This window comes from Macrosteles quadrilineatus, unplaced genomic scaffold (assembly GCF_028750875.1).
Source record: "Macrosteles quadrilineatus isolate MER2022 unplaced genomic scaffold, UCM_ALF_1.0 Scaffold_3__2_contigs__length_128488019, whole genome shotgun sequence".
NCBI classification, from domain to species: domain Eukaryota; kingdom Metazoa; phylum Arthropoda; class Insecta; order Hemiptera; family Cicadellidae; genus Macrosteles; species Macrosteles quadrilineatus.
The window spans coordinates 74,002,313-74,029,097 of record NW_026542596.1 but is presented as its reverse complement, the minus strand read 5'-3'; the positions used below and the strand labels follow the sequence as shown (position 1 = coordinate 74,029,097).

The 26,785-nt window shown below is 34.3% G+C and overlaps 1 protein-coding gene across 3 annotated transcripts in view; it reads right to left on the bottom strand.

The window, feature by feature from the left end:
- Positions 1 to 6,208: 6,208 nt before the first annotated feature.
- Positions 6,209 to 26,785, bottom strand: part of LOC128990832 (SAM pointed domain-containing Ets transcription factor-like) — a 38,634-nt gene continuing 18,057 nt past the window's right edge. The window contains exons 1-5 of one of the 3 annotated variants that reach the window (XM_054413444.1): positions 19,385 to 19,463; positions 17,208 to 17,970; positions 12,285 to 12,439; positions 9,616 to 9,745; positions 6,209 to 7,822 (exon numbers count right to left, since the gene is read on the bottom strand). In XM_054413444.1, the coding sequence (XP_054269419.1) occupies positions 7,479 to 7,822; positions 9,616 to 9,745; positions 12,285 to 12,439; positions 17,208 to 17,970 (1,392 nt within the window). In that variant the 5' untranslated portion in view covers positions 19,385 to 19,463 and the 3' untranslated portion in view covers positions 6,209 to 7,478. Of the gene's footprint in view, positions 7,823 to 9,615; positions 9,746 to 12,284; positions 12,440 to 17,207; positions 17,971 to 19,156; positions 19,280 to 19,384; positions 19,464 to 26,785 lie in introns of those variants that run through there. The other 2 variants (XM_054413445.1, XM_054413443.1) reach the window with 2 other exon arrangements.

Below are 26,785 nucleotides of genomic sequence, written 5' to 3'. Positions count from 1 at the left end.
GCCGCAATTAGTTTAAAAAAATCTTGATCCGTTCTAAAGTTATGAGGACTTTTTATAACTTTATTTTTAGCCCATTTTAACATTGTGCATTTACAAACTAAGACCATAATCTCAAAATAGTGCTAGATAAAGATAAGTATACAACACCATTCATTGTCGACCTATTATCACTTGGTTATGACGGATGTATTTTTTTGGCCGCCATCTTGGATCTGCCATTTAGAAATGTGATAAATTAATTTAAATATGAAGGTGGTGTTGTGACCCATCATTTCAGACTACTTTTTTATGCTGAATTTAATGCCGCAATCCGTTTTGCATTTTCATATTTGTTTTTTGAAATATTGGAAATTTAAGTAAGATAATTTTAATATTTCATCAAGAAAGCCTGAGAAACAAAAACGGATTGCGGCATTGAGTTCAGCATAAAAAAGTAGTTCAAAATGATGGGTCACAACACCACCTTCATATTTAAATTAATTTATCGCATCTCAAAATGGCAGATCCAAGATGGTGGCCGAAAAAAATTAATCCGTCATAACCAAGTAATAATAGGTCGACAATGAATGGTGGTGTATACTTATCTTTATCTAGCACTATTTTGAGATTATGGTCTTAGTTTGTAAATGCACAATGTTAAAATGGGCTAAAAATAAAGTTATAAAAAGTCCTCATAACTTTAGAACGGATCAAGATTTTTTAAAACTAATTGCGGCATTGTAATCAGCGTAAAATTGTAGTTTGAAACAATGGGTCACAACCCTACCTTTACATTTGAAAAAAAAATTTGTATCCAATATGGCGGATCCAAGATGGCGGCCAAAAATGTTTATCCAGTCAAAATGAAGTACTTACTACACTACAATGATCTGACGTGGTCCGAAGTTGATATCTTAAGAAATGTAGAAAAAAGTAGGGGGGGAACTCATTTAAAATTCACCCTGTATATTAAAATAGGCTCAAAAATAAGCACAAAAAACGAATTTGAAATTTTATAAAAATTAACATGGGTCTTATGGGTTGCCATGCTGGTAACGAAATAACGACGAAATATAAACAGAAAATCAAAACAAATGGAAGAAATTCTAATCACATATTTAATTTACAGCGTGGGGTGAAAATAGAGAACTTTGTGTATTACATATTTTTGGTCGAGTTTTCGACCACTGGAAGACCTCTAGTATTATTAAATTTACAGCTGTAATATTCATCCACTGATTGTAAACAAGACAAGAAAAAGTTTATGCAAATAAATTATAAACTGTCTACTTTTATTTATGTTTGCACCCTTGTTGAGGAAGGTAAATTACTCGATCTACAATCAACAAATTTAATTTTCCTACAGTTACCTACCAATGTACATGATCTCTCACTGATTTGAGAAAGCAAAGTTGCCAATTCGCTCATCAGTGAGACAATGTTAACATTGTCTCACTCTAATTACTTTGTCTCACTCCAGATTTGCAACGTGAAGGCACGAAATAGTGAGCGTGTAACATGCAGGCAACGTCGTATGCGCGCGAAGTACGTTGGCAGCACTGGCTGTAAATCAGCTGGTCAGCTGTTGTACTGTTGTATTTGTCACTTCACATTTAATGTTATATTAAAAGTTCACTTCTGTGTAAAAATAGGTTATGTTTCTTCACCAATTTATTTGTTTTATGGTAACTGTAGGAACACGAGTTCAAAGTACAATTGCCTCACTCGAGAAACCATTCCTCACTCGCCTATGGCTCGTGAGTATAGATTTCTCTCGAGTGAGTCAATTGCTCACTTTTCTCACTAGTTGCACAAATAACTATTATTGTAAATTAGTAGTTTTATTCACCGGAAAACTGTGTAAAATAAAAATAATCTTTGAAAAGTAAAATGGTATTGTGTTTCTTGCTTTGTCTTGCAAACAAGCTTGGAACCCTTTTATAATATTAAATTCGCTCACGAGTCCCCACGTTATTGTTTATTTTAGTAAACGTTCACTCTTTAAGGTACATCAAAAAGGTAAAATAAATTATTGTAAAATCAGAACAAGGTACAGTATTCGTACTTTTATATAAATTTTATCAATTCACATGCCCCAGATAGTAACAGTTAGTGTTAGTTATGTTCAATAACTAATGGTTTGATGGATAAGTTAGGAAAACAACACGATATTATAAGCCCTATCGAGCGTTAAGTCTCGACTACTACAGTCAATTCTTTCAAACAAACCATTTTACACGCGTTGTTGTATCTATATACGACTCCATATTAAAAATAAAATATTTATAACCCAGCACACAGGAAAATAAAAAAGTTACATTTTCAAATTTTAACTCCCTAAAAATATTTTAGAAAATACTGATTTTTGTGAAAACGTTTTTTTTCTTAAAAAATGGTAAGAGTTAGCAAAGATTTTAAGGATTTTTCACAGTCAGAAATTAAATTTTATACAAAACACTCATAGGCGTTTCCAAAAATGTTCACCCTCACCCCAAATACGCCACATATTTCTGACTTTTTTCAAATTGCTTGTACTTGGGAGGTGTTTTTGATTAATTATATTTTTTTTTGGACATATAAGTTATCTGTACTTTTAATGACCCAACTCTAAAGAAAAACTCACGAAAGCGTCATTTTAAAATTTTCACCCCCTCAAAATATTAGAAATAGTGTATTTACAAAATATTTCAAATGGCTACTACTTGTGCAATGGTCTACCATCAATCATTAACATAATTGCTATGTACTTTACATCTGACAGGATGGCATACTAAATACCCTAAATATCTAAGAAATTTGCATTATCAAATAATAACCCCCCTTCAACAAATAATTCCACCCCCCCCCAAACAGTTCTTGAACCACTTTCGTTGTGCTAAGGACTTTAGAAATTTTTTCAGTTATTATTCTTCGGTTATAACGAAGGAATACTTATGAAAGGTATACTAAATTCAACCCCCCCAATTTTTCTGTATAAACTTTCAAAACTCTAAAATCTTTAAATCTTAACTAATAATATCCTTAAATGTTAAGTCCCCCTCACAGATTTATAAAAATCCACCATTATTGTGTTAACTGCTTCAAATTTAACAGAGACTTGAGAAATGCTGAGAGTGCTATCTAGACCACTTCTATGTGTGCTACGGCCTTGAAATTTCCCAGGCTTCTTGGTGATGGTCTTTCATCCCCCTCTTAAATTTCTAAATGACGACTTACAGCTAGGGGAACAGGGGGCTTCGTCCCCTAGCGAGGCAAAGGCGAGTTAGTAAATATACTCTTTGCAAACTCTACATTACGATACTTAAGTAACAATTGCGTCTTTTAAAATACCAATCTAAAATCTGAGTTAAAACTATAATCTAGATTTTTTGCTCACTTAAGGAGATTTCCCACTTAGTTCCAGCTTAAATCAAATACATAAAAGATAAGAAACTACAAAAACTGATTATTGCTCAAGTATTGTAAAATTAATACAAAGCATACTTTATTTAATAACAAATTCAATGTAAAAACGGGATCACCTTGTTATCATCTCAATTAGAGGTCAAATTGTTAATATCAAATAGTAAATTAAATAACATTGCACTAACAGATCTTGATAACTTCTTATTGTAGCTTAAACACTATTCATTTTCTTGACGTTTGTTTTTTAAGGTTAATTTGTAGTTTACCTCATTGATACTTTCCCTCATTCAAATGAATAATCTATCAATCAAACATATTAACTGAGGAATGAGGAGTTGCTTTTCTAGTGTTAAAAACAGTTATTTATATACAAGTTTAAATTTAGAATCCTAATTTAAGTTTTTAACAAAAATATTTTAGAAGTAAACCAATATTAAAAACTCATCAATTTTAAATAATTTTCCATTATTACTGGGACGTTTTCCACGTGTCACACGACGGGTTTGACACACACAAAGGCAGTAAATATAGCAAAATTTACTAATTTAATCCTTCATTCAATCTTCGAGTACAATTTTAATTTAACTACATTCAATCCATATAAACTCCGTCACCGAACGTAGCAGCTTGGTGGTAAATCCCTTTCCACGAAAGTAGAATATGTTTAAGGGGCGAATTGAATATGAAAATGCTGCATATGATAACGACAACACGGTTTTATCGGAAGACGTAAACACCCCATATTTGACGCAGCTGCTGTAAGCCCATAACTTTCCCCGCATTCTGGCCTATCATAAAGCTGTATTTTGGCTTATCTTGGCCGTTGGCCAGGTGTCAAAAGTGTAATTCCATATATTCCCGATGTTTAAGAATATTTACAAATTTCTTAAAATTATTACATTTATTTTGTTTTGATCCTCCCATAATATAAATTATTGGTACATTTATTACCTGAAGGGTTTTAAAGGGTAAATTTTATTCGTAATTGCCCTATTTTAAAACGTTTTTATTAGCTCGCTTTCTTGTCCAGTACAAATTTTGCAATCAATTTTATACTAACTTCCCAATGAGCTAGAGACTTGAAACTTGAAACATATCTCACAGATGGAAGACAATGAAATATTATATAATTTAACTTTCATATTTCCCTTGGGCTACGCGGCCCATGGGCTTGTTTTTATTAACTCGCTTTCTTGCAAATTTTGATACTTCCCAAAGAGCTAGAGACTTCAAACTTGAAACATATCTCACAGATGGAAGACAATGCAATATTATATCATTTAATTTTCATATTTCCCTTGGGCTACGCGGCCCATGGGCTTGTTTTTATTAACTCGCTTTCTTGCAAATTTTGATACTTCCCAAAGAGCTAGAGACTTCAAACTTGAAACATAGCTCACAGATGGAAGACAATGCAATATTATATCATTTAATTTTCATATTTCCCTTGGGCTACGCGGCCCATGGGCTTGTTTTATTAACTCGTTTTCTTGCAAATTTTGATACTTACCGATGAGCTAGAGACTTTAAACTTGAAACATAACTCACAAATGGATGACAATGCAATATTATATCAGTTATACTCGTGCTTTGCGTTTGCAATGGGAGATCAGACATTTTAAGAAAATTTGGCTTATTATAATTGATGGTATACTTTAGTATGGCACATCTACTATAGCCATAATGTTCTACCACTGCACCTAAACAATGGAGAAGAGTTGTCTCACAGCTTTTTGTTGCTGCTTGGTTCAAATTAGCTGTTGTCATAAATGAAAAAAATGAATAGGGCTGCACCCTGTTGGTAAACCTTATGACCTTTTAATGCTATTGAATTTCATATAACCAACTTGTGTAGTTGATACAGCTGGAAAAATTATTTAATTCCTTAAATTTAATTCCTTTTACTAGGTTAACATTGGACACTCTAGAGCCACTGGAGTGGAGCACGAAATGATTTTTAAGATAAGAATATGTCTATATGTTAATCAGGAATGAGAGCAATTATCATACCAAATTTCAACCCAATCTGACCAGTAGTTAATGCGTGATTGAACTTCAAACAAACAAACAGACAAACAAACAGACAAACAAACAAACAAACAGACAAACAAACACGCAAACTTTCACATTTTAGGTATGATTACAAATTGTGATGGTGTCCTCGTTAAAGATGAGTATAGAAAGAAGTGTGATGATCTGTGAAGCTTTGTTACTGACTAGGACCAGCTGTTATATTAGCGAATGATCCATTAAAAGTAGCTGGGTACAGTTTTGAACCATGAAAATGCAAAAAAAAATTTGATTACAAAAATTTTGATTACAATTCAGTTTTTTATCGATCTTTAAACTCTCTAAACATAATGGAACAACTTCTATTACGTTTCTGTGAAAATTACAGCTAAAATTGTATTGAAAGGTTTGTGAGTTCCCCATAAAATATATCATAGTTACTCCTACCACCACCTACCTATAAGGGCTGTTGACAAAAAAAGAGGAATCATGTGTCAGATTGTTGATATCATTTTCAATGTTGATGCGCTTGCTGTTTTTTTCTTTTTCCCAAATTACTAAGTTTCTATGCCACATCCTCCATGTTGCAATTACATAATGGTTTCTACAATCAAAAGCTAACTTCATTTACTAACAGTTACATTAAGTCCAATTAATTACAATCCATATATAACGTAGTTTATTTTGAAGTTGAAATTAGTGAAAAATGTAGATAAAAAAAAAAAATACTGGTGTTACATTTGCATGTTTTAACTAGTTAAAGGGCGTGAGATATGAAATAGAATGAGAATAAAGGAGGAAGAAAAACACAGGGATATTCTGAGTATTTTATTTTTGAGAATTCATTGTAACGTAAAACACTTGAGCACAATAAATATTACGAAAAATATCAAATTTTATATACATTGTTAGGAAACTATAAAGCTAACGTTGCATAGACATTTCATCGTTGAATTCAGTGTGTCACTGGTAGGATATCTCTTTTGATACAATTTTCAAATCAGTAAATCAAATAAATGCCATTGAAAATCTAATTCAGAAGCGAGCTCTTTCTTCTGAAGTACAGTTTCAACTAACACTATTTATTTTGGAAATTTTCTGTCTCTTGGTTCTGTTTCCTAATCTAAATATTGTCTCACAGTTTAGTAAATGATTATAAAGAGTTAATAAAAAAACAGAAATAAATGTTTATTCATAGTAACAACCTTATCACCACTCATGGAGTAAATGTGTTTGCTGATATGGCAATATAATCTACCAATTAATAATATTAAGCAATATCGATACAATCTAAAACTAAAATTATTATTGTGGTAACAAAATAAACAATACAATAGCTAAAGGTGTGCTGAAAATTCAACACTTGCACAAGACAAAACAAAATATTTACAAACACGTTAAAAAGTATATTAAAACACAACAGTTACACATAGAGTATTATATAATTTGTTCATAGAACTTACAATAGGTATATATCATAGATATATGGGACCAAAATCACTGACTTTTCCATCTCATGGTTGTGGCATTGTTGGTGAATAGTTAATGTATAGTGAATTTAAGTTTTAATGCGAAATCAATATTTTAACGTGGTATTAGCTGATTGATAGAGCTGTAATTCAAAATATAAAAATTATTTTTTGTGAAAGTAATTAATTTGAACTATTCAACCATACCAAACCTCCGATGTACTAGGTCAGCAAACATAATACAACACAAACAACAAAATACACTGACAATCCGGAAATTACCTTCCGCATTGTTAACAAAAAACAAAAAAATTGCCAAAATGGCATACAATGATTCCCACCCAGGTCGAGATGGTTACGGCGACGCTTAGGTATAAGCGGCCAAAACATCCGAAGTTGGGTGGAAAATACCTAAACTACTATGTACACCCTCTCTGCCCTCATTGCTTACTGCAAATAAGTGAGAGAGGCGAAGAAAACAGAAAAACTTTTATCGATTTCCTAGCTAACTAGTATTCACTAGGGAATCCATGAAATTTTTTCTTAGCGAGATTTTAATTCATTGCCAATTAAGTAACTTCGTAAAATTTTGAATTTGGAAGAGTGTTTCTCAGTTTACAAACTGTAAGGGTGGCAGAACTGGTAGACCAGTCTTTGTGATCTTTCTGTTTTCTTCATGATTCCCTTCTTGTAGTACTGCCTGATAGACCTGGACAGTTTGTCGTAGTTCATGGCAGGTCTGTTCTTCCTCTTACCCCAGAGGCGAGCAACCCTGACGGAGTCTTCTATCTTGAACACTCCGTTGGTTCGGTCGAGCCACCTGATGCACGCCCCGTTGGCCTGAGGGTTGGCGAGGAGCTCCTTCAGGAACTGCCAAAGATGTATATGAGATCCTCCGCGACCCTTGGGGGACGAGCTTGAAGGCTGGGGAGAATCAGCGATGTCGTCATCCTCCTCATCTACAAACAAAATCAGGCTATAGTTTTATAGTTAAAATTCTTGTTGTGGCATTGAACGTTTAGGTTTTTCCAATATTTCTTCACCACAAAATAGTTGTTTGGGTAAATAAAGATGGGTGGCGTTTGGATTGCCAAATAAATACCACAAACCACTAAGAACAACCATGAACCCGTAAAGAAAGGAACATAAATATTGGGCATCTTAAAAACTCTATTAAAATATTAAATACTTTCCCAGAACTGTGATAACCTATGAGAGCAAAAAACTAAAATGGCACATTCATTCGTAGTACATTCACTGTATAAACAACGAATGAATTCGTCATACGTGTAATGAGTTTGACAACAATGGACATATACATCGTCGAATGTACTGAAGGTAGACGAATTAGATGATTTGAGATAACTGCCTTCATTCGGAATACCGTTTGTTATTGGAAAATAACAACCTAACACAAGTGAAGACATACTGTCAAACAGAGTAATTCAACAGATTAGTATGGAATGTATATAGTAATGATGAAAGCCATGACATCTCATTGCTAAGCAGTCGGAAAAGGAATATTAGGATTCCAAGAGACGACGGAGACAGATGGACTTGGACACTCCCCTGGACTGGTTTAGTATTCAATCCTGGACCCAAGTCAAGTCAGGTTCAGACCTGATCCATCGCGCAAATCTGAGAGTAAAATCAACACGGCGAAGGAGGGGGAACTCAAGGTGGTTAGGTCCACCCACTGGCCTTGGTGTAGAAGGGGGCAATGCGGAATCACCTATACTGACAATCCCTACTGCTCTGGCCTTGGGCTAAGAATAGCGCCCATAAATATAATATTGTTAGTTTAGAGTGAACTGGGTGTGGTTAGATAGACCTTGGAGTAACTGGATGTAAATGTACAGTATGTTCCATAACTGTGCTTATTACCAGGCAGGGGACAAAGAAGCAAAGTACTGAATAATGCTTTTCAATAAAAAAAAAATTGATCGTTGGATTTAAAAGACCTTAAAGGTATGTGCAAAACCTTTGAATATTGATACTACTGTAGACATTCCATCCACTTGTTTAAGTTGACGCCAGTTTTTTTTTTTACCAAAATTGTCGCAGTTCATGTAAGCCACCGACAGATAGTGCTGATCTAAATTATTAATTTCTGTCGAATGCACAAACCTTTTTGCCAAGTCAAACTGATGAAAGGACTTAGTGTGAGCGATAGCAACTGTTATGACCCCTCAACTATGTCAACCAAAAATAAGGTTTACAATTGGAATTTAGGCACTAGCTAATTCTGTGACTGGCTCACACAACTATCTTCTTTATAAATAAAAATTTCGTCAAGGTACCTGAACGCAAACATTAGACTGCCTTTCGCTCACTGCCTTGAGTTCACAGTGTATTTATCTACCATTTGAGCTGCTGGCGCACTTAATATGTACGATAGTTGCATCGGTTTTGAGGTAACCAAATTGTGTTAACAGGTTTAAAACGAATAACATTGCAAAATAAATTAACAAGTTAGTTTTAAATCTCTGACTTTAAGGAGTAATCCAAAACTAAGCGCATAAAATAGTTGTCAAAAACCATTATTGTGTGGACTGAAACGGTATTAACTAATATTATTTCATTACAGCCAGATTCATCGGTTAAATAAATTACTGTGCATATTGTAGTCCCCCCTAATAAGATTTCCTTCGTTTGCCTGACTTGTTTAGATTCAATTGAAATATTTTATTTTCCAATTACAACCATTTTACCATAGTCATTTTAGCGTTACAAAAGTTCTGTGTTTTTTTACCTTCAGAGGCGTCACCACAAGAACTGCTTGACTGGGTTGAAGTTTCCAATAGTCCCTGAACGTCCACACTGGGTCCCTGGATACAGGCGGCTTTCCATATCTCCAACTGAGCGTGTAAGAGGCTTCCACCCTATAAAAATATTGTGGATTAGTTTAATCAGTAAATTCTTCAACTATAGATACTACAGAGTTGTGGCTTGTCCTAAAATTAAAATAATGTTAAATTCAGTCAAATATAGAGCTGGACTGATTATTATTGAACACTTTTTGACAAAGCCAAACTGAAAGAAGTCCTTTGTATCCCAAAACCTACCAAGGTAGCAAAACCCAAGCGATAGTGTGGTTTATTTTATTTATAAAAAACAATTGGTCACAACTGGACCAAATTGATGGAATGTCTGCTTTGTCAAGGTAAAACATTTAAACAAAGAGTTTTCCTTATGTGTTTTTATAATATTCATTTGCTAGTCATGCTGTGATTTATAAATGTAATTAGGGAATTTTAACTAAACAAAAAAGTTGTGTATTTCAGTATTTATATGTGGTCTATGCAATAAGAGTGAAAGTCAAATGCGAGTTTAATCCTACCATTAATAAATTGCATTCAATCAAAAGGAAATTTGTAAAACCTTTTCAAAGTTTGAAGTTAATTGATTCTAGTTTATTGTATTTTCCTTGGACATCCCTACAAACAGATTGATAAATTCAAACTAAACTTTTCCAAAAATACAAAACACTGTTTTTAATCGACAAAGTTTGATTTTCAAAATTTGTATTGCTCTTTTTTGCTCCAAAATAACGAGAACTTTATTAAGTTATGTCAAATAAAAGTAAGTGTAAGTGTTTGGAACTTTGAAGACCTTGAAGAGAAAGTTTAGAAAGTGGCGCAGATCTTTGGTGGGGAGAGGACTGGTGTCCCCTTTGGGAGTCTTTGACCTGGTCGCCGCCGCTCTTTCTACCCACCGACCTGCCAAGGAAAACTACCGCGCTGCCACCGGAATATGAACACATTCTCACGAAATGATTCACAACGAGAACCGTAGATTCTTCGGATGACAATTAAATTGTGTAACTAGTGTTCGAAATGGCACTTTGCGCTCGCGTTACACATTATATTATTCCTACAGTTACCATAAATCGTAAAGCATACAAAAAAGTATTCTTCAAACACTATACAACACGTTGTTAGGTTATGTTGAATACAAGCGTTGATCGAAATGGAAAACACTGCATCATTGCTTATATTCAATCATTGCTTATAATCATTGCTTAGTGGGGGCAGCTGATCGTATCTTTAAGTGTTGCCAACTTATTTTCAAGCGTACACGTAGTACGTGCGTAATAAAAGCACACTGTTTTGTGTTGCTTAGTTGAAATGCTGGAGTGTGGCAAAAAATGAGTGCGGCAAAAGTAAGTAAATGCAGCAATTGGCTACTTTGCATGCTGTAATCAATGCCAGGAAGTCAAATTTTTCAGGTGACTGTAGAAAAAATAATTTTTTGATGTAATCTTTTCCAAAATGATATACAATTTTCTCTTATGTAAAAACAACATGGAACGAGTTCAATTCAAAGTTTAATATATAAGTATGGACATCGCATATTTATTTTTTCCACATACAGACAACAATTACAAACAATGAATATCTATTTAGCACCGACTCTTTACTCTATGATACTGAATCTCAAAAATATCCAATGAATAAATATTTTCTGAATTTTTAATATACCATAGATGATTTTTCAACAACTATAAAAAGCTTTATTTCAACAATCTAATAACGTTGAATGGTTTGTGCAGTTATTTGTCGATGAGCTCAATACAGTACAGAAGGAAAGACCGTATTTACGAGAAAAAACAAGCTTCCAATAATCCATTTAGGAATGCAGACAATTTCCTACTTCAAAGGCTCAGGATAATAATAGATTATCCGAAGGGACTTTTTCAATGCCTCCCTCTTTGTTTAGTCGTTTCTAAACTGATTTTACGACATTATATTTTTAATGAAATCTTATTCCACTAGTGCGTCTTGATCTGTTTTAGTTAACGAAATTTTATTAGTAGTCTACCCATAAAGGTTCTTGAAGAATTTTCATGTTGAACGTAGTGCTTTTAAAAGGCAACTTTCAACTGAAATTAAAATAATTCTTTTCTTCAGTAACCGAACAATAAAGAGTTCCTTGCACTTTTTTGTGGACGCAAAGTAGCTAATTGCTGCATTTATTTACATTTGCCGCCCTCATTTTACTTTGCCGCGCTCCAGTATTCCAACCAAACAACACAAATCAGTGTGCTTTTATGTGGCACGTAATACGTGTACGGTTGAAAAATAAGTTGATAACACTTAAAGATGCAGTACTACTACTACGATTAGCTGGTGCAGTGTTTCACAGCCTTTGAGTATTGGTACTACGACTTAACTGTATTCTCCTTCCTGTAATCCTATTGTTTTGGGTTGACATTCTATTTTTGTTCAAGTCTTGGATTTAACCTCACTTAAAAAGTGTTGTTTAGTGTTTGAAAAACTAATTATTTACATGCTTTATAGTATTTGCAGGGACAATATAATGTGTAACGCGAGCGCAAAGTGCCACTTCGCGCACTAAGTTACATAAATAACTATTAGCATACTTTGTAACTTTTAGTTTACATGGAATGCCTAAACCAACCTGCGGGGCTCTCTGTTGGAACTCCTCCTCTGTCAACTGGGCCAGTGTGCTTCCAGTCATGTTGAAATAGTCCACCACTGTCATGGGGAGATTGAACTGCTGAAGATTGTAGACCAACCATGCCTTAACATCCTCCACCGTCCATTGAGCAGGATCTGAAACAATAACACATTCACACTAAGACAAGATATATAGTTAGGGTATAAGTACTAGCATTGACTATAGTCAATGGTACTAGGTAACTAAACTATGAGCGATTTTCTAAATTATAATTTATTTTCCAACACTGTGTTATGACTACACTATGTTTAGAGAGGTCACGAGACTCCTCCTGGTTTGTAAACTATTGATTGACATTTACCTAACTATTTTATTTGCGAGGGAATGCCAAGATATTTCCACGATCACAAGAGTTTATCATAACATAATAAGGGTTGTTGTATATAGGAAATGTGAAAAATGTGTGCCATGATGAAGAAAAATTAATCTAATGTAGGTTTGGTAAAGTATATGATAAGGTAAATGTAGATTGATAGTAATTTGAAAACGGGACGAGTCTCTTTACCTTGAAATGTAGTGTATTCTCAAAACACATGGCGATGGAAAAGTCCATAAAGTGACTAGTTATAATTTGCTATTAATTAACTTTAACACACTATAGGCGAATCTATTACATTATATATCCGGTTCGAAGGCCCTTAAATTGCTTAAACACATTGGACTGTTTGATTTCCGTTAAACTTGTAACACAAAAGCTAAAATTATCATTTCACTAATAAAAATACAATAAATTAAAAATATGATGTTTTGAGCGCGGAACAAACCCCCCTCCTGGATAACCTAATGTAACCCAAACAATCCCAGGATATAGACTAGCGTCTTAGAACTAAAACGAAGAAAATTCGATCAAGTTCAATTTACCGTTGAACGGTTACTCCGGTACGATGAATCAGTTTTCTGGTTACTCAACCTCCATAGTACAAGCATATACCAGGACTCGGTTCACGGGTCCTCACTCCCCATGACTAAGAAGTCTCAAGGACTAGTCTATTCAAAGCTTCTTGCGTCACTGACTAAAGACACACTGTGTCTTTTGATTCCAAAGTGTCGAGACATGACAATCGAAGTTGTTGAATAGCTCGTCTAAAGTCTTCCTGGTGAGGTCATCGCCCATGTTTCCACCCGACTATTGTCTGAAGAGGTTGTAGGTGTCGGCCGCCATTTTGATCATTTTGTCTGTCAACATTCCTTCATAAAAGCCGCAGAGTCATTTGGTACCGCGATTTGATCTGAAAGCTCAGCAGCAAACACGTTGCTAAAATGAAAACAGTTGAAAACGGCATTGTTTCCGAGTGGTAGAGCTGCGATTCAATGCACTATGGAAATTCGTAAAGGGATTGTGTGGGATTTAATATTTGATGGATTTAAAATATACCTCAAATAGCCAATACACGTCATCAATATTTTACAGTATGATAAAAAGTATACTTGTAATATTCATTGTCAATACTCAACTTTTCGTTAGGACTTATATTTTTAGGGTCAATACTACGTAAATTTTAAATATTTTTGTGTGACATCCCGTTTGGCGTTGTCTAGTTATTTCACTAAATAAACTAAAAAATAAATTGGAGGACATAAACTTTATTTTATGATAGTTGAATCTAAGTTCTCACTTTTTGATGGGTTTCATAAAGATAAACTCAAATGGAGACGTAACAGTCTGATAAGTACGACTATTAACACTTAACACTTTGTCAGTTTAGTAACTCCGAAATTAATTTTCCAGAAGATTTGTCAAACCAGTTAACAATTCATCTAAGTTTCTCGTATTTCCAGATTTACTCTTCAACAATACAGCAGGAAGACGAATAATGAGGAAAGTTCTAAATCATTCTACTTTGCTCGCGTTCTGAGGTGCTTTACTTCGAAACATACGAGTGAGAATCAATCAGAATATGAGTACCCACTTCAGATGTTTTGATTGATTACATACTGGAGAAATTATTGTTTTACTTAATACTTCCATCGAGAACCATCGATCCCAAGCTATTAATTTAGTTTTTGAATGCTCTTTGCAAAGAAAAATCTATAAATCCTATGAAAAAAGTCATTAAAACTACACTTTCTAAAAATCACTTTCCAAATCATCAATCCTACTCAACTTATAGTTAAGTAACCTTAATCGCCGTTAAGGCTTTATTGAGACAAATTTTTCATTTTTCCGTTAATGAAAAAATCTCGTTGATCCTTTCCCACCAAAAGTGAAGAAAAATAGCATTTGGTCAGAGAGAGAACAGTTGTAGAAGACTTCTGGAGGAGTATTTTTCTACAATCGCTATTTACTGGTCAGACCGCAGTGGACTGACTGGTTTATCTGTCCCACTTTCTTCTCAACTCGTTGACCGTTAGCCACTTCCAGCACAACGTACTAATTGTTTCTCCGTTTGATTGACTCCTCCAGAAGAATATCACGGATAGTAAATATTTAGAAGTGTAGGCCCACATAGAAACATATAGTAGCATCAATTTGGTAATGCTTTCGGTTGTTTCAAAATGTTTTAGTTTGAAATCCTTACTCGTTGCCGTTTTTTCAATTTCCTAACCTCATAAATTTTTTATCAAAATCTGGTATTATTTCAAATGTTCCCAAGTCAAGGATTTATTTCCGTAAAGGATTTAAACCCAAATCACAGAACAATGAGATTTACTGATACAGTTTTCTGACAAAGTGGACTTTGCACTGATTACAGCACGCTAAGTAGCTAACAGGTACGTTTACTTAATTTGCCGCAATAACTTTTTTCCGTACTCCCTTTTGTGCCACACTTCAGTGTTCTAACCAAACAACACAAAACAACGAGCTTTTATTAGGCACGTACGCATGAAAATAAGATGGCAATTAAAAATACTACGACTAAGACCAGGTGCAGCGTTTTCCCATTTCATTCAACGATTGGATTTAACCTAACCTAAAAACTTGTTGTATAGTATTGTAAAGACTAATTATTTATATGTTTTATTGTAACTGTAGGAAAATATAATGTGTAACGCGAGTGCAAAGTGCCTTTACTGCACTCGACTCGCCTGCGGCCCGTGCGTAAACGTTTCTCTCATGGACGACAAAGTGCCACTTTGCACACTACAATAGTTACACAAACTATTACCAACAAACTTGCAACAAGACGTAGTTTGTCGATTACATCAAATGCGGAGATGTTTTTTGAATATGCAAACCGCTCTGCCCACCGGTGGAATTCCCATCGCAGGGCGTTTGTACCCGTGCCAACCATGCATCCGCCAACCAAGGTCAGCTATTGGCCCAGGACCATGTTTGCAACGCGATTTTGGCCATATCACCTAATTGGATCAATTTTGACTAGACCGGATTTCAGCGGGCGAAGTACTCTTGGCAAATTTTACGGGCCTGGCAGTCGAGGAGTTCTTTTTGCAGCATCGTAGTTTTGGAAGAAAGTGGAGATATGATGGTTGTTTGAGTAAATGCATTTGATTATGGTGTATAATCTTAATAAAAAAGGTAATATAAAAATCACATCTATTTCAAATGGTGTTTCAGAATGTTGTTGAAGCGTTTTATACAACACTTCAATGACGAAACCGTGCTGTATTTGAAAACCCTAATAAAAATTACTTGTTATATTGCATATAAATCTTGTAGTACTGTAGCAGATACTTCTGAATAGAGCAACGTACTTTGTCTAAATATTGTATTTTGGTGAAATAGTATCTGTATTTAATTGGCTGATCATATCCTATCCCGATTCTTTAGTTATTAAGTTTATTTAACTTTCCACTATCTTACAAGCAAAACATCTTAAATACACACTTAAGGTTTATTACTTTGATCAAGTGTTAATGTGCATGTTTCATCCTATGTTGAGCATTTTGTATGGTAGACCCTCTGAAACTTAAACTGTCATTACACAATTTGAAACGTCCCAAAAACATAAAATTTGTAATAGGCTTATAATAGATTTTAAATACAAATTTTTAGCCTTCATCAACAATATCAATTACTCCTTAAGTGTGTGCTATTTTGATAATTTTGAACGCGGAAAATTAGTTCATAGTAAACAATTCCTTGACATATCTTTTTTTTTGCTCAATTGAGCTTGAAGTATCAAAAAAATTGTTTGATAGGAAGTTTGAATTCAAAACCAATCTAACCAATTTATCAATGCTCGAATTGCTTGATTCGCCAAAACAACAGATTCGCGCGGGTCTGGACAATCCAATAACGATCAAAAGATTAAACTGCCAAGGCCTATTGAACTGTGCGAGCATCCGTTATTAAACTGAGAATTAAAGGCAACACTGTATCGATTGTGTAGCTTTAAGACCGAAATTGGACTCTCGGTAATGTTTATTTGACGTTTAAACTATATAATTGTATCACGTAAACCTCCTCTTGATTGAATTGGACAAGAAAACAGACAAATAAAAAACACAAGCTTTAACTATGACACTTTAAGAAAAAGCTAAATATATTGAGCGTTAAGAATGCATGCCAAATAGACAACCATTTTAATATTTTGGGTAGAGTTCCGTAGAACCTACGACATGTCATCGGATGAAATATTAATGCGATATAAATATCGATTAAAATATTGTATTCTACATAATTATTGAATGAAGATATTGATTTTCGGTATGGCCCTTTTCCAAATTAAAGGCCTGCTGCAACTCTTTTACAGCGCGCTGTGGCGTTTAAGTTTTGTTAGGTTAGTTTTGTTCAGAGGGCAATGTGCTTTAAAATATTCGTATTTAATAGATATTTTATATCTATATCGAATGAAAAGTATATCGAATACGCTATTTATATATCACTATTTGTTATCTGATAACTATCTTAGGTTCTCTACGGAGCTGTACCCTAGTCAATGCATATTTCTGGGTACTCACCCATAGCGATGCCCAGCACAGTGCAAGTCTTGTTGAGGTCCTCCTTGAGCTGCTCTATAGCCAGGGACAACATAGGTTCGATCCTGTCTTGAGCGATATCCACCCCGCACACCGCACCCTCCGGAGCCCCTGATCCCTGGGGAGCTTGCGACCCCTGCACCTCCTCTCCGTTAGTCTCCATCTTCACGTCTGCCTTGAACGCGGTGCCGAGGCCCCCGATGTCGAAGGGCTTCAGATTGTATTTCCTCTGGAAGCTAGTGTCCTTGAGAACCTCCCGCAGAAGTCTATGATCAGACTCCTTCTTCTCCTGTTTGAAATCGTTGTTCTCAAGAATATTCCTTATGATCGAGTCTTTCTTCTTCTCGGGGAAACAAATCTCCTGGAGGTATTTGGACTCTTGCAGGATCTCCTCGAGGTTTATGGTGATCTCTTGTTTGACCTTGAACAGCGGTTCAGGCTGAGGGGAGGCCGATGGGCAATACACTGGGGAAGAGTAGGTAGAATGGGTCGGAGAAGACTCCCAGCTCTGGTAGCCTACGTCTACGGACCCGGGGAATTCTTCTTTGATGGATTTCAAGAGGAAGTCGTCTTTTTCTCCGGTGGGGGAGGGGAACATAGGGGGTGGAGACAGGGTGTCGTAATAGAAGCTCAGGAACTGCTGCTGTTGGCTGGGGACTTCGCCGTCACACGGGAGAAGTGAGAGGTCGAAATCTGCAGCGAAGGAAGTGGAATAGTCGTACACTGACGGCACGGTCTGAGGCATCTGTAAAAAACCGAAGGAAAATATTAGGAAATGTTTAAGTTATTGGCACCAACCTCTCATGTTTTATCTATAAAAGTTCAATGGAAACTAAATTCATAATTCATTTATACATCCAAATAATTAACTTAAACCCGGATCATGACACATACATCATCGGAACATAACACCGACACTACAACCTAATCAAACAACACCTCCACCAACGTACAACTGAAGAACCTACAAAATCAAAGTTTTCACTCCACGTTCACAGTCTAAGAATGTAACATAAGCGTATACTCAAGCACCAAATGGAAGTGATAAACATTTTACACCTCTTATAAGTAAAACGTTGCGTCAAACATTGAATCTTGACTCTGACGGTTCGAAACAGCTGTTTGGTTTTACTGACGTTCTGGAGTGACGTCACACCTACGTAGGAAACATATGTTCGGTTCTGTTCACATGTGTACAAGTCACGCCCACAACTGCTGAGACAGTCGTGCGTGCTTTACAAAACAACTAGCGCAAAGTTGACGTTTGTGTTTCGGCTATCAATTTTAAATCAAACTAACTAAACACGGATGTTAATTGGAAGAAAAATAGATAGTTAAATGTTAAATTATATACTTGCATTTTGACACGTATGGCTTATAAGTTTAAAGTAAATACTTAAATTAATTTTTTTAAACTAAAACAATGGCTTTTTTATACTCCATTTCACCCATACAAAACGGTTTAGCGTAAAAAATACCACTGAAAGAGCATTCAAAATATCAATGTATAAACATACATAAATCTTTGCAAAAACCACTTATGTATGGCTAACCCAAACGACTACTAATAACATTTTCTGTACAAGAGTGAAGAACACTTAAGATGATTCTAACAAGCGAAAATAACTTGCCAAAAGTAACACTATAACACTAGGCAACACACACAGTCAACGTATAGTACACTCTACTTACAAGCATATCTATCCTACATGAGAAGAAGTGAGTGGTAGTGAGTGGTGAGTGGATGTGAGTGGACCCGAGATGTGAGTGGCTGAACGGACAATCGGACTAATTTGTTTGTGATCGTTACTGTTTTGCTGTTGTGCGTAAGATAAGTGCCGCTGGCGATCTATAATTGCTAGCTTTCACTGACGTCAGCGATTTCTGTTGTTATGAATGACTTTATCATAAGCTACTGAAGACTGACTTACCAGTTATAAAATGCTCCCCCGCGTGATTTTTGCCGAACGTGTATATTTAATGACATATTTTTGGAACCTCGTGTATAATTGAAAAATTTTGAAATTTCCAAAGGTTTGTGTGTGTGTGGAGTATATTCGAAGTGTTAAGTTTTACGGAATTGTGTATTGTTTGTAAATGTTTGTGAGTTTGAGAGTTATATTCCCTATCAGCAGGCCTCTAAATTGAAATACACTCGCCTTGTGAGGAACTCCCGGCACTGATCACTGTTCACAATAAAGATCTGGCGATTAAATTTTGAACCGACGCTGCCGAAGGTGAATATAAAACTAAGGTTCTTCTTTGTGCCGCAGTTTCGGTCCGCCATTGGCCATTGGATCCTCCAAGGTCAGCCGCCATTCACTCCACTCCATTCGTTGGGTTTTCCGTTCACGTAATCCTCCATTACAAGGATCATTGTTGACCGGGCTTCCCCGCCTCCATTCTCCATACATCACCATACATTGTTGTTCTTCATATGTCTTCGTTAACATTATCTGATCTGTCTCCATGGTCGTACGTTTACTGTTCAGGGCCTCGAGATGGACTTTCCGAACGTGATGTCTCCAAGGACATTGAAACTGTCAATACGTCTATTTGGTGATGTAAAATTCTGTATTTAAAATTTAAGATTGTGGTTTCGTAGTTTAAGAACTCTAAACTGCGATTTTTGCCCACAACATCTGCTTATTTTGCAAAAGGGATAATTATGTAAAGTGTAATACTTATCTCTAATTACCGCCTTATATTAAGCCTTCATAAGCGGTTTTTACACTAACACATTGTTTACTGTATTTGAAAACTAGCAGAGCACCCGTCCTTTGTACGGGGTTGTCATATAAGTATAAAATGCTTATTGCAGTTATACTCAAGCTTTGCGTTTGCAATGGGGGGAGGACACAGTTTGATAAAATTTGGTTCATAAATTTACGGTATGATATAGTATAACACATCTACCATTGCACCTAAACAATAGAAAACAATAAATTATCAAACATCCGCACAATATCACAAATTATTCATTAAATTAAAAACTCAAACCTAACTGTAAACAATCCTTTTTTAACAGTTCGGATTGTGTATCACAGCTTTTTGTTGCTGCTTAGTTCAAATTAGCTGTTGTCATATATGCACAAACAAAAAAATAATAGTGCTGCACTTTGTTGGGAAACCTTATAACTTTTTAATGCTATTGCATATTATAGAACCAACTTGTAAAGTTGAAACAGCTGACTAAATTCTTTAATTCCCTTTAAATATGAATACTCATAGGGTTAACATGGGGAACTACAGATCCACTGGGGCAGAGCCCGAAAGGATTTTTGAGATAAGAATTTGCCTAAATGTTAATAGGGAATGTGAGCTATCATCATACCAAATTTTCGCCCAATCCGTCCAGTAGTTTATGCGTGATTGAGAAACACACAAACATACACACAACCATGCACACAAACTCACAAACTTTCAGATTTATAATATTAGTAAGATTAACACAAGTGCTCAATAACTAACAGTAATATAATTTAAACATGTGTGTCAAAGAAACAGTATAGGGACTTACAAATTCGCGTTTAAATTTTTGTACATCGAGTGATACATAAGTTGATTTATATAGAACTAAATTTAAAAGTGAAATGATGTACGGCCAAAAATATTGTGAAGATTCATTTTATATTGATAACAACTCAACTTAGCCAAAATAATTTGACTGCATGGTATATGAGCACAAATATATAAATAGTGTTTACAAATATAGACGGATGTGTATTCGGAGGTTTAAAACGTATTCCTAGAAATGTAGAAATCTACCAAATAAGAGGAAAGATTGAATATTCCCGGAGGCGTCTGGGGAAGATATTATCCGCCCTCAGAAATGCTTGATATCTCCCCTGGTAGCCTTTCTTACCTTCATCCGAACCAAAGGCTTCGGACAATTTTGTATACCTCCAGGCATTTAAATGTTGTATATGGGATGTTTTTTGGATATAAAAAGTAATTATTTGCAGTGACTACAAAGAAAAGCTGTCCTGAGGTAATTAAGAAATATAGGTTCTGGTAAGTAAGAAAAAGCTGAAATACACGCACGTTTGTACTAATTAAGACAATTATTTACATCACATTTTAATTACCACAACGAAACAGTTTAAGAATGTCTACTCCGAATTCCGAATTATTTTTATTTTTTACCGATAAAGAAATTGTTTCACCACTCAAATTATAAATATTATTGAATTGGTATTTACGTTAACATCATAATTTATAATTTCTTATTAAAATACGACGTTTATAAATCTTTTTGTTCTTTGATCTGTTGGAACAAATTTTACAGGGTATTTTTCAGTGACTCAAGGTAATATTCTAAAACACTAAAGTACCAACAATTTTTTGTTACTATATTTTAACAACTTAACTGGTTCATGGTCTCTAAAACAAAGCATTATCCAGTGAATTGAAACGGGTAGGATGGAGCTCAACCAGACATAAAACCGCCAACAATAAATCAAGGAGGATGTATTGTTATTTAACCTCATAAAACCAAGTGTTTATATAGGCAATATTATAATTAACTACAGTATCACACGAATTTATCTTACGAAGCTTTCCTTAGACAATCGTTGGAAACCCCAAGACCGCAAAACGTCATAAAATACGTCATATTTGTAAGAACGTCATATTATCGTAAGATTTTGCACGTCACAGTCAGGTTTGCTCCACGATTCTGGCTCTATTGTCATTAGGGAATTCAGTGTAGAAGGGAGAACCAATAGTCATCAACTGCTATAACTTACGTCATTAGTTGTGACGTTGTAAATGACGACCTAAGGTGATTTCCTACGTACGTTGGAGTGTAACGTCACAATGGGTACGTCAACATGTCTGTACACAAGTATGTTTGATCAGCTGCAAGTGTTTGACAACGTCTCTAATTAAAAGTAATCATGTACCATCTGTTAGCAGAAATGAATGTGTCTTGAAATCTTAAAAAGTGTACATAGTATTTTTTAAGGATTTTTTGTAAAATATTTTCGAGTTTGAATTATGAAAAGTAGGGTTTCACAGCAAAAAAGTGATCTAATTGACAATAACAGCCTCCTGTTGAGGTAGGGGTAAGATTAGGGGCTAAAACGTGGACTTTGATTGGAGTTTAGGATGGAAGAACACAGAAAAGAGGTTTTCAAAGTGATGTTTGTGTATGTATGTGTGTGGATGTGTGCAGCTATAGACCACACCAGTTACCACACTATTTTGATGAAATTTGTATGTGGGTATCTCCGTGGTATCTCCAGGTGGTCTATTCATTTTATTTTTTAAATTTAGATTTATTATGGTGATTTTTATAAACACCGATTTAATAACGGGAAAACTAGATTTTAAAGCGACTCGAACTATTTTGATTGGAATTTAGCATGTTAAAGCCAATATAAATATAAACAAAATAGTACAACCCCATTGGTGTAAAAATTACGGTTCAAAAGTTATTGCAATTTATATGATTTTTATTTACTATTAGTATGTAATACGTTATTGTGTAGTTTGTTAGAATCTTTTGATACTTCATTCCAAATCTTAGCTTATTTATCAATGAATTTGTCTAATATCGTTTATTTTGGAATAGATTTTCACTATGAAATACATACGTTGAATATATTAAGTGTAAAACTCCATAGCGGTCTTTTCCACCGGCTTTCCCTGGACATCATTAACACTAACTAATCTGTCTTTGTATATAATGATACCATCAGGGCATTAGGAGCTGATAACATCGGATAGACACAAATAAGCTGACTTGAATTGATGATTTGTTGGTTTATAAACATCGGTTGTTTGTCAAGGTTTGAATAGCTCACGAATGTCAAGAATAAACATGTATTTACATTTTTATTTTAAATTTAATTTTTGTTTGTATAACTAAAATTTTTAATTATTTTCTTATTTTAAAAAGTAAATGTAGTTTGAGGATTTAATTGCATCGCTCTATCCATAAGCTGATAAACTTAAATAGATTATTTTTATTGCAGCGGTTACCGGAAACACGAATGATAAATTGCAACAATAAATAAATTGTAATGATACATTGTAAATGCAATTTCTTAAATATCTTCGATTATTTCACAATGCAATTCGTTTCGTGATAGGATTATTAAACACAGTTTTAGAAAATAGTATGTTCCTAATTGTGGCTAACCTAAATAGTTCAAAATTGTTACTCGTTCAGTATGCAAATCAGTTTGAAAGTTTGTTGCAACAGTTTTAAAACAGTTTGTTTCGTTTGTTGGTGTAAATGAATCCGAAATTTTAATTTCAAAATATATCAAACTTAATTTTAAAAGACAGTGCCTATCATAAAGTAAAAAATATGGAAAAAATGTTGTGAGACTTGTAAATATTCATTTTAACATTGAAGATTTAATATGTGAACTTTATGAGATTTCATGACCAAAGGCATGTCACATATTTGCACCAGAACTATTTGTCGACATAGGCATGGTGAAAAATGCAATTTTACGTGACACTATTGCGTTGCTACTGTTCCAACAAACAAAGCGATAAATTGAAGTGTCATCATAATTTAATCTTTTTAATCTTTAATCTTTTTATTTGAATAATTCTTTAGTTTTAAAATTTTCACGACTTTGTGGTGTTGCTAAACTAGCAAACACATTATTATAGTGTTTAACGTGTATGACATATTGAGTAACGTATTGTAGAGTTTTCTTGCTTGATTAGCCGTTTTTTATAAGGTATATAACTACTTATAAATAGTTTATAATATAGTAATAAATAACTTGCAAGTGTATCTGGCATATCACTTTTATATTAGTGGCAGTTGCTGAACGTTCATATTATTCCTCCAAGGCCAATCGTAAAAGTTCAAGGTTTAAGCTATAGTGAACGTAAATCCATCACTTGATTAAATTCCAACGCGTTACTGAAATAAGAGTATTTTAATAACAATTTGAAGGGAATAATTGTATAAGCTAACAAGAAAACATGACGAAGGTAGTTTTATGTAAACGTTTAAGTAAAGTCTACCAACTGGGGTGGGTTCTTCTTACCGCTTAGCATAGAAATTGCCACATTTTCTAGAGCATACATTTAAACTTGATGTGCTAGGAGACATTTTCTGCTTTTATCTGTTACAGTTGTACTTTCCTTGTACATTTATTCTGAATCGTATGCATATTATTGGTAATTGTGTTACATATTTGTAGATTCATCACATTAAATTAGCTTTCCTACATCCCACGAAACTTTATTTTTTCTCCTCAGTCTAGAATCGACCGATAAACTAATATTCACTGAAATTTTGTTATTACTTAATATACCACGTTTTCAAATAAAGATCAATGTTAATGATAAACAATTAACTGCAAGTATTGAAATAATTATATATAACAAGTAGCCTTATTGGTGTCAATGTAAAATGTTTTATCTTAAACTTCTGTGAAATATATGTAGTGTGAACCTTATAGAGAACATCAACGATGGTGTTCTGACATACAACAAATTGATGTACAGACTTCACTGAAAGAAATCTGTATTCACGTAAGTTAATTAATCTTTATAGCAAATCAAGTTACTTAGGTACTGTATTTAAAAAACTGTGTAAGCGAGAGTTAAATATATTTCTCAGTGGTAATTCTTTTATTGTAAAAAACTGCACGGTGTGTTTTTACAACTCGCGAGTTAGTATTAGGGCCTCATGTCCAAAGGTCACATTAAATATGAATCACTCTGAATATGTAAAAATTAAGGTTCTGAAAAAGCTGAACTTCCCTTTTATTTGAAAGGATTATTTTGGTAACAGCAACAAAAAAGAAACTGAAAACGAGAATGAGTGAGATTTTAATTAAAATATAAATCGCAATATTTCGAAAATCCCTTTGACTAGAGACGACTTTGTGAAATGTTCCATTGCCATGCGAGCGCACTCGCATTAAGCGAAATCTGATTGCTTATGCAAATGTCGTATTAATATTAGTTAGTAATCGTGCAGTAGTTAACTTTGTTTTCACATTTCAATTAGTTCGTACAAAAACTAAAATGTATAAATGTAAAATGTTGAGTGCTACCGAGCCAGCGCTCTGTCAAAATGGTTTCTAAGAATCACTTTAGAAATTATGATTTTGATTTCAGCTAATATATCGTTGATAATATTGTCAATATAAACATTTGCATTATTGAATTTCAAGTCGGGAGCGAGTTAGTCTAGAGGTATAGCGCGGGGCTTTGGTGCCCGCGGTTCCTGGTTCAAATCACGCCAATCACCAATGGATTTTATCCGTGTGATAATGCTGTAACTCTCTAGGACTAGCCTGAAGTAATGTGTAAAACAGTTCCGGGCTAGAACCCAGTTTCCTAAGATGTGAAGGTCGGACATATAAACAATTGTATTTCAAGTTTAAAATCCAAAAGTAGACCATTTTTACCTGAATTCACATATTTAGAGAAAACTATATCATATGTAAACGCGCAATGTTAAATTGACAACATCTTTATAGGATAGGTAAATAACAGGTAGTATAAAGTTTTCAATCCCCCTTGCCTGATGGGTAAGATCCGAATCAAACATTTGAATGCAAACAATTTCTCGATTACATTAACTCATTTTCTTGTTTACAAACTATTTGTCAAGTAAATCTGAATCAATCAGTTACTGCATTTCTGTTTATGCATTTCTGTAAAGAATCAAATATTAACTGGTTTTTACAAAGTAATTAAAAGTCAATTTTCCAACCTATTAAAGCATTTCGTTTTTGTATTTAAATATTCATATAGATTTAAAACTCCAAAAATAGTTATTGAACCTCTTTAAAACCTAAGTATTTCATCTGAGTGAACTCAGTAAATATAAACCGGAGGGAAGCGACAGACGAAGATATGTTAATGATATTGCATTTGTAGGTTTCTCGTCTTGAGAATGCACCGCAATCAAATAAAGAGCGCCGAACATCAGTCACTCTTCACGTGATCTAAATAATACGAGAGTTTCAAAACATTTTTGCAGATTGATTCAAAACTCAGATACAGTTGTGTTTGTAAAAAAAAATCTACCACACTTCTTTTATCGAATTTATCATTTTGGGAGTAAAATATTACTGTAGCTTTCATGGTAAGACCTAAATTCGGGACCACCTTAATTTTTCGTTTTGGTATTTCATTTTTTATTTATCAGACGCTACAAAAACAACCATGTCCGTTAACAGGAATAAATCCCCTGACATTCAACCGATTTAGATGACATTTTGTACAAACGTGTAAACCTATGTTTATTTTAATAAGATTCGCGTGTTTATAGATATATTTTTATCAAATTTGGCGAATTTATTTTTTTCAGACTAAATATTAACATTAACATTTAAAAAATCACACCATATTACCTTCGGAGCAAACTTAAGAAATCATAAAATTCAATGCATTTCAATTGTGAATTAATGTGACAAATTTAACGAAATTAAAATCCAACTTGGGAATTATAAATTTGCTTAGTCTGAAGGTTTGCTGAGGTGGGGGGTTTTAGATTCAATGAAAGTGGATGGAATTTGTGATTAAAAACCACCCTTAGTTAGCCTAAGGGTAAGACGCAATAAAACTAATAT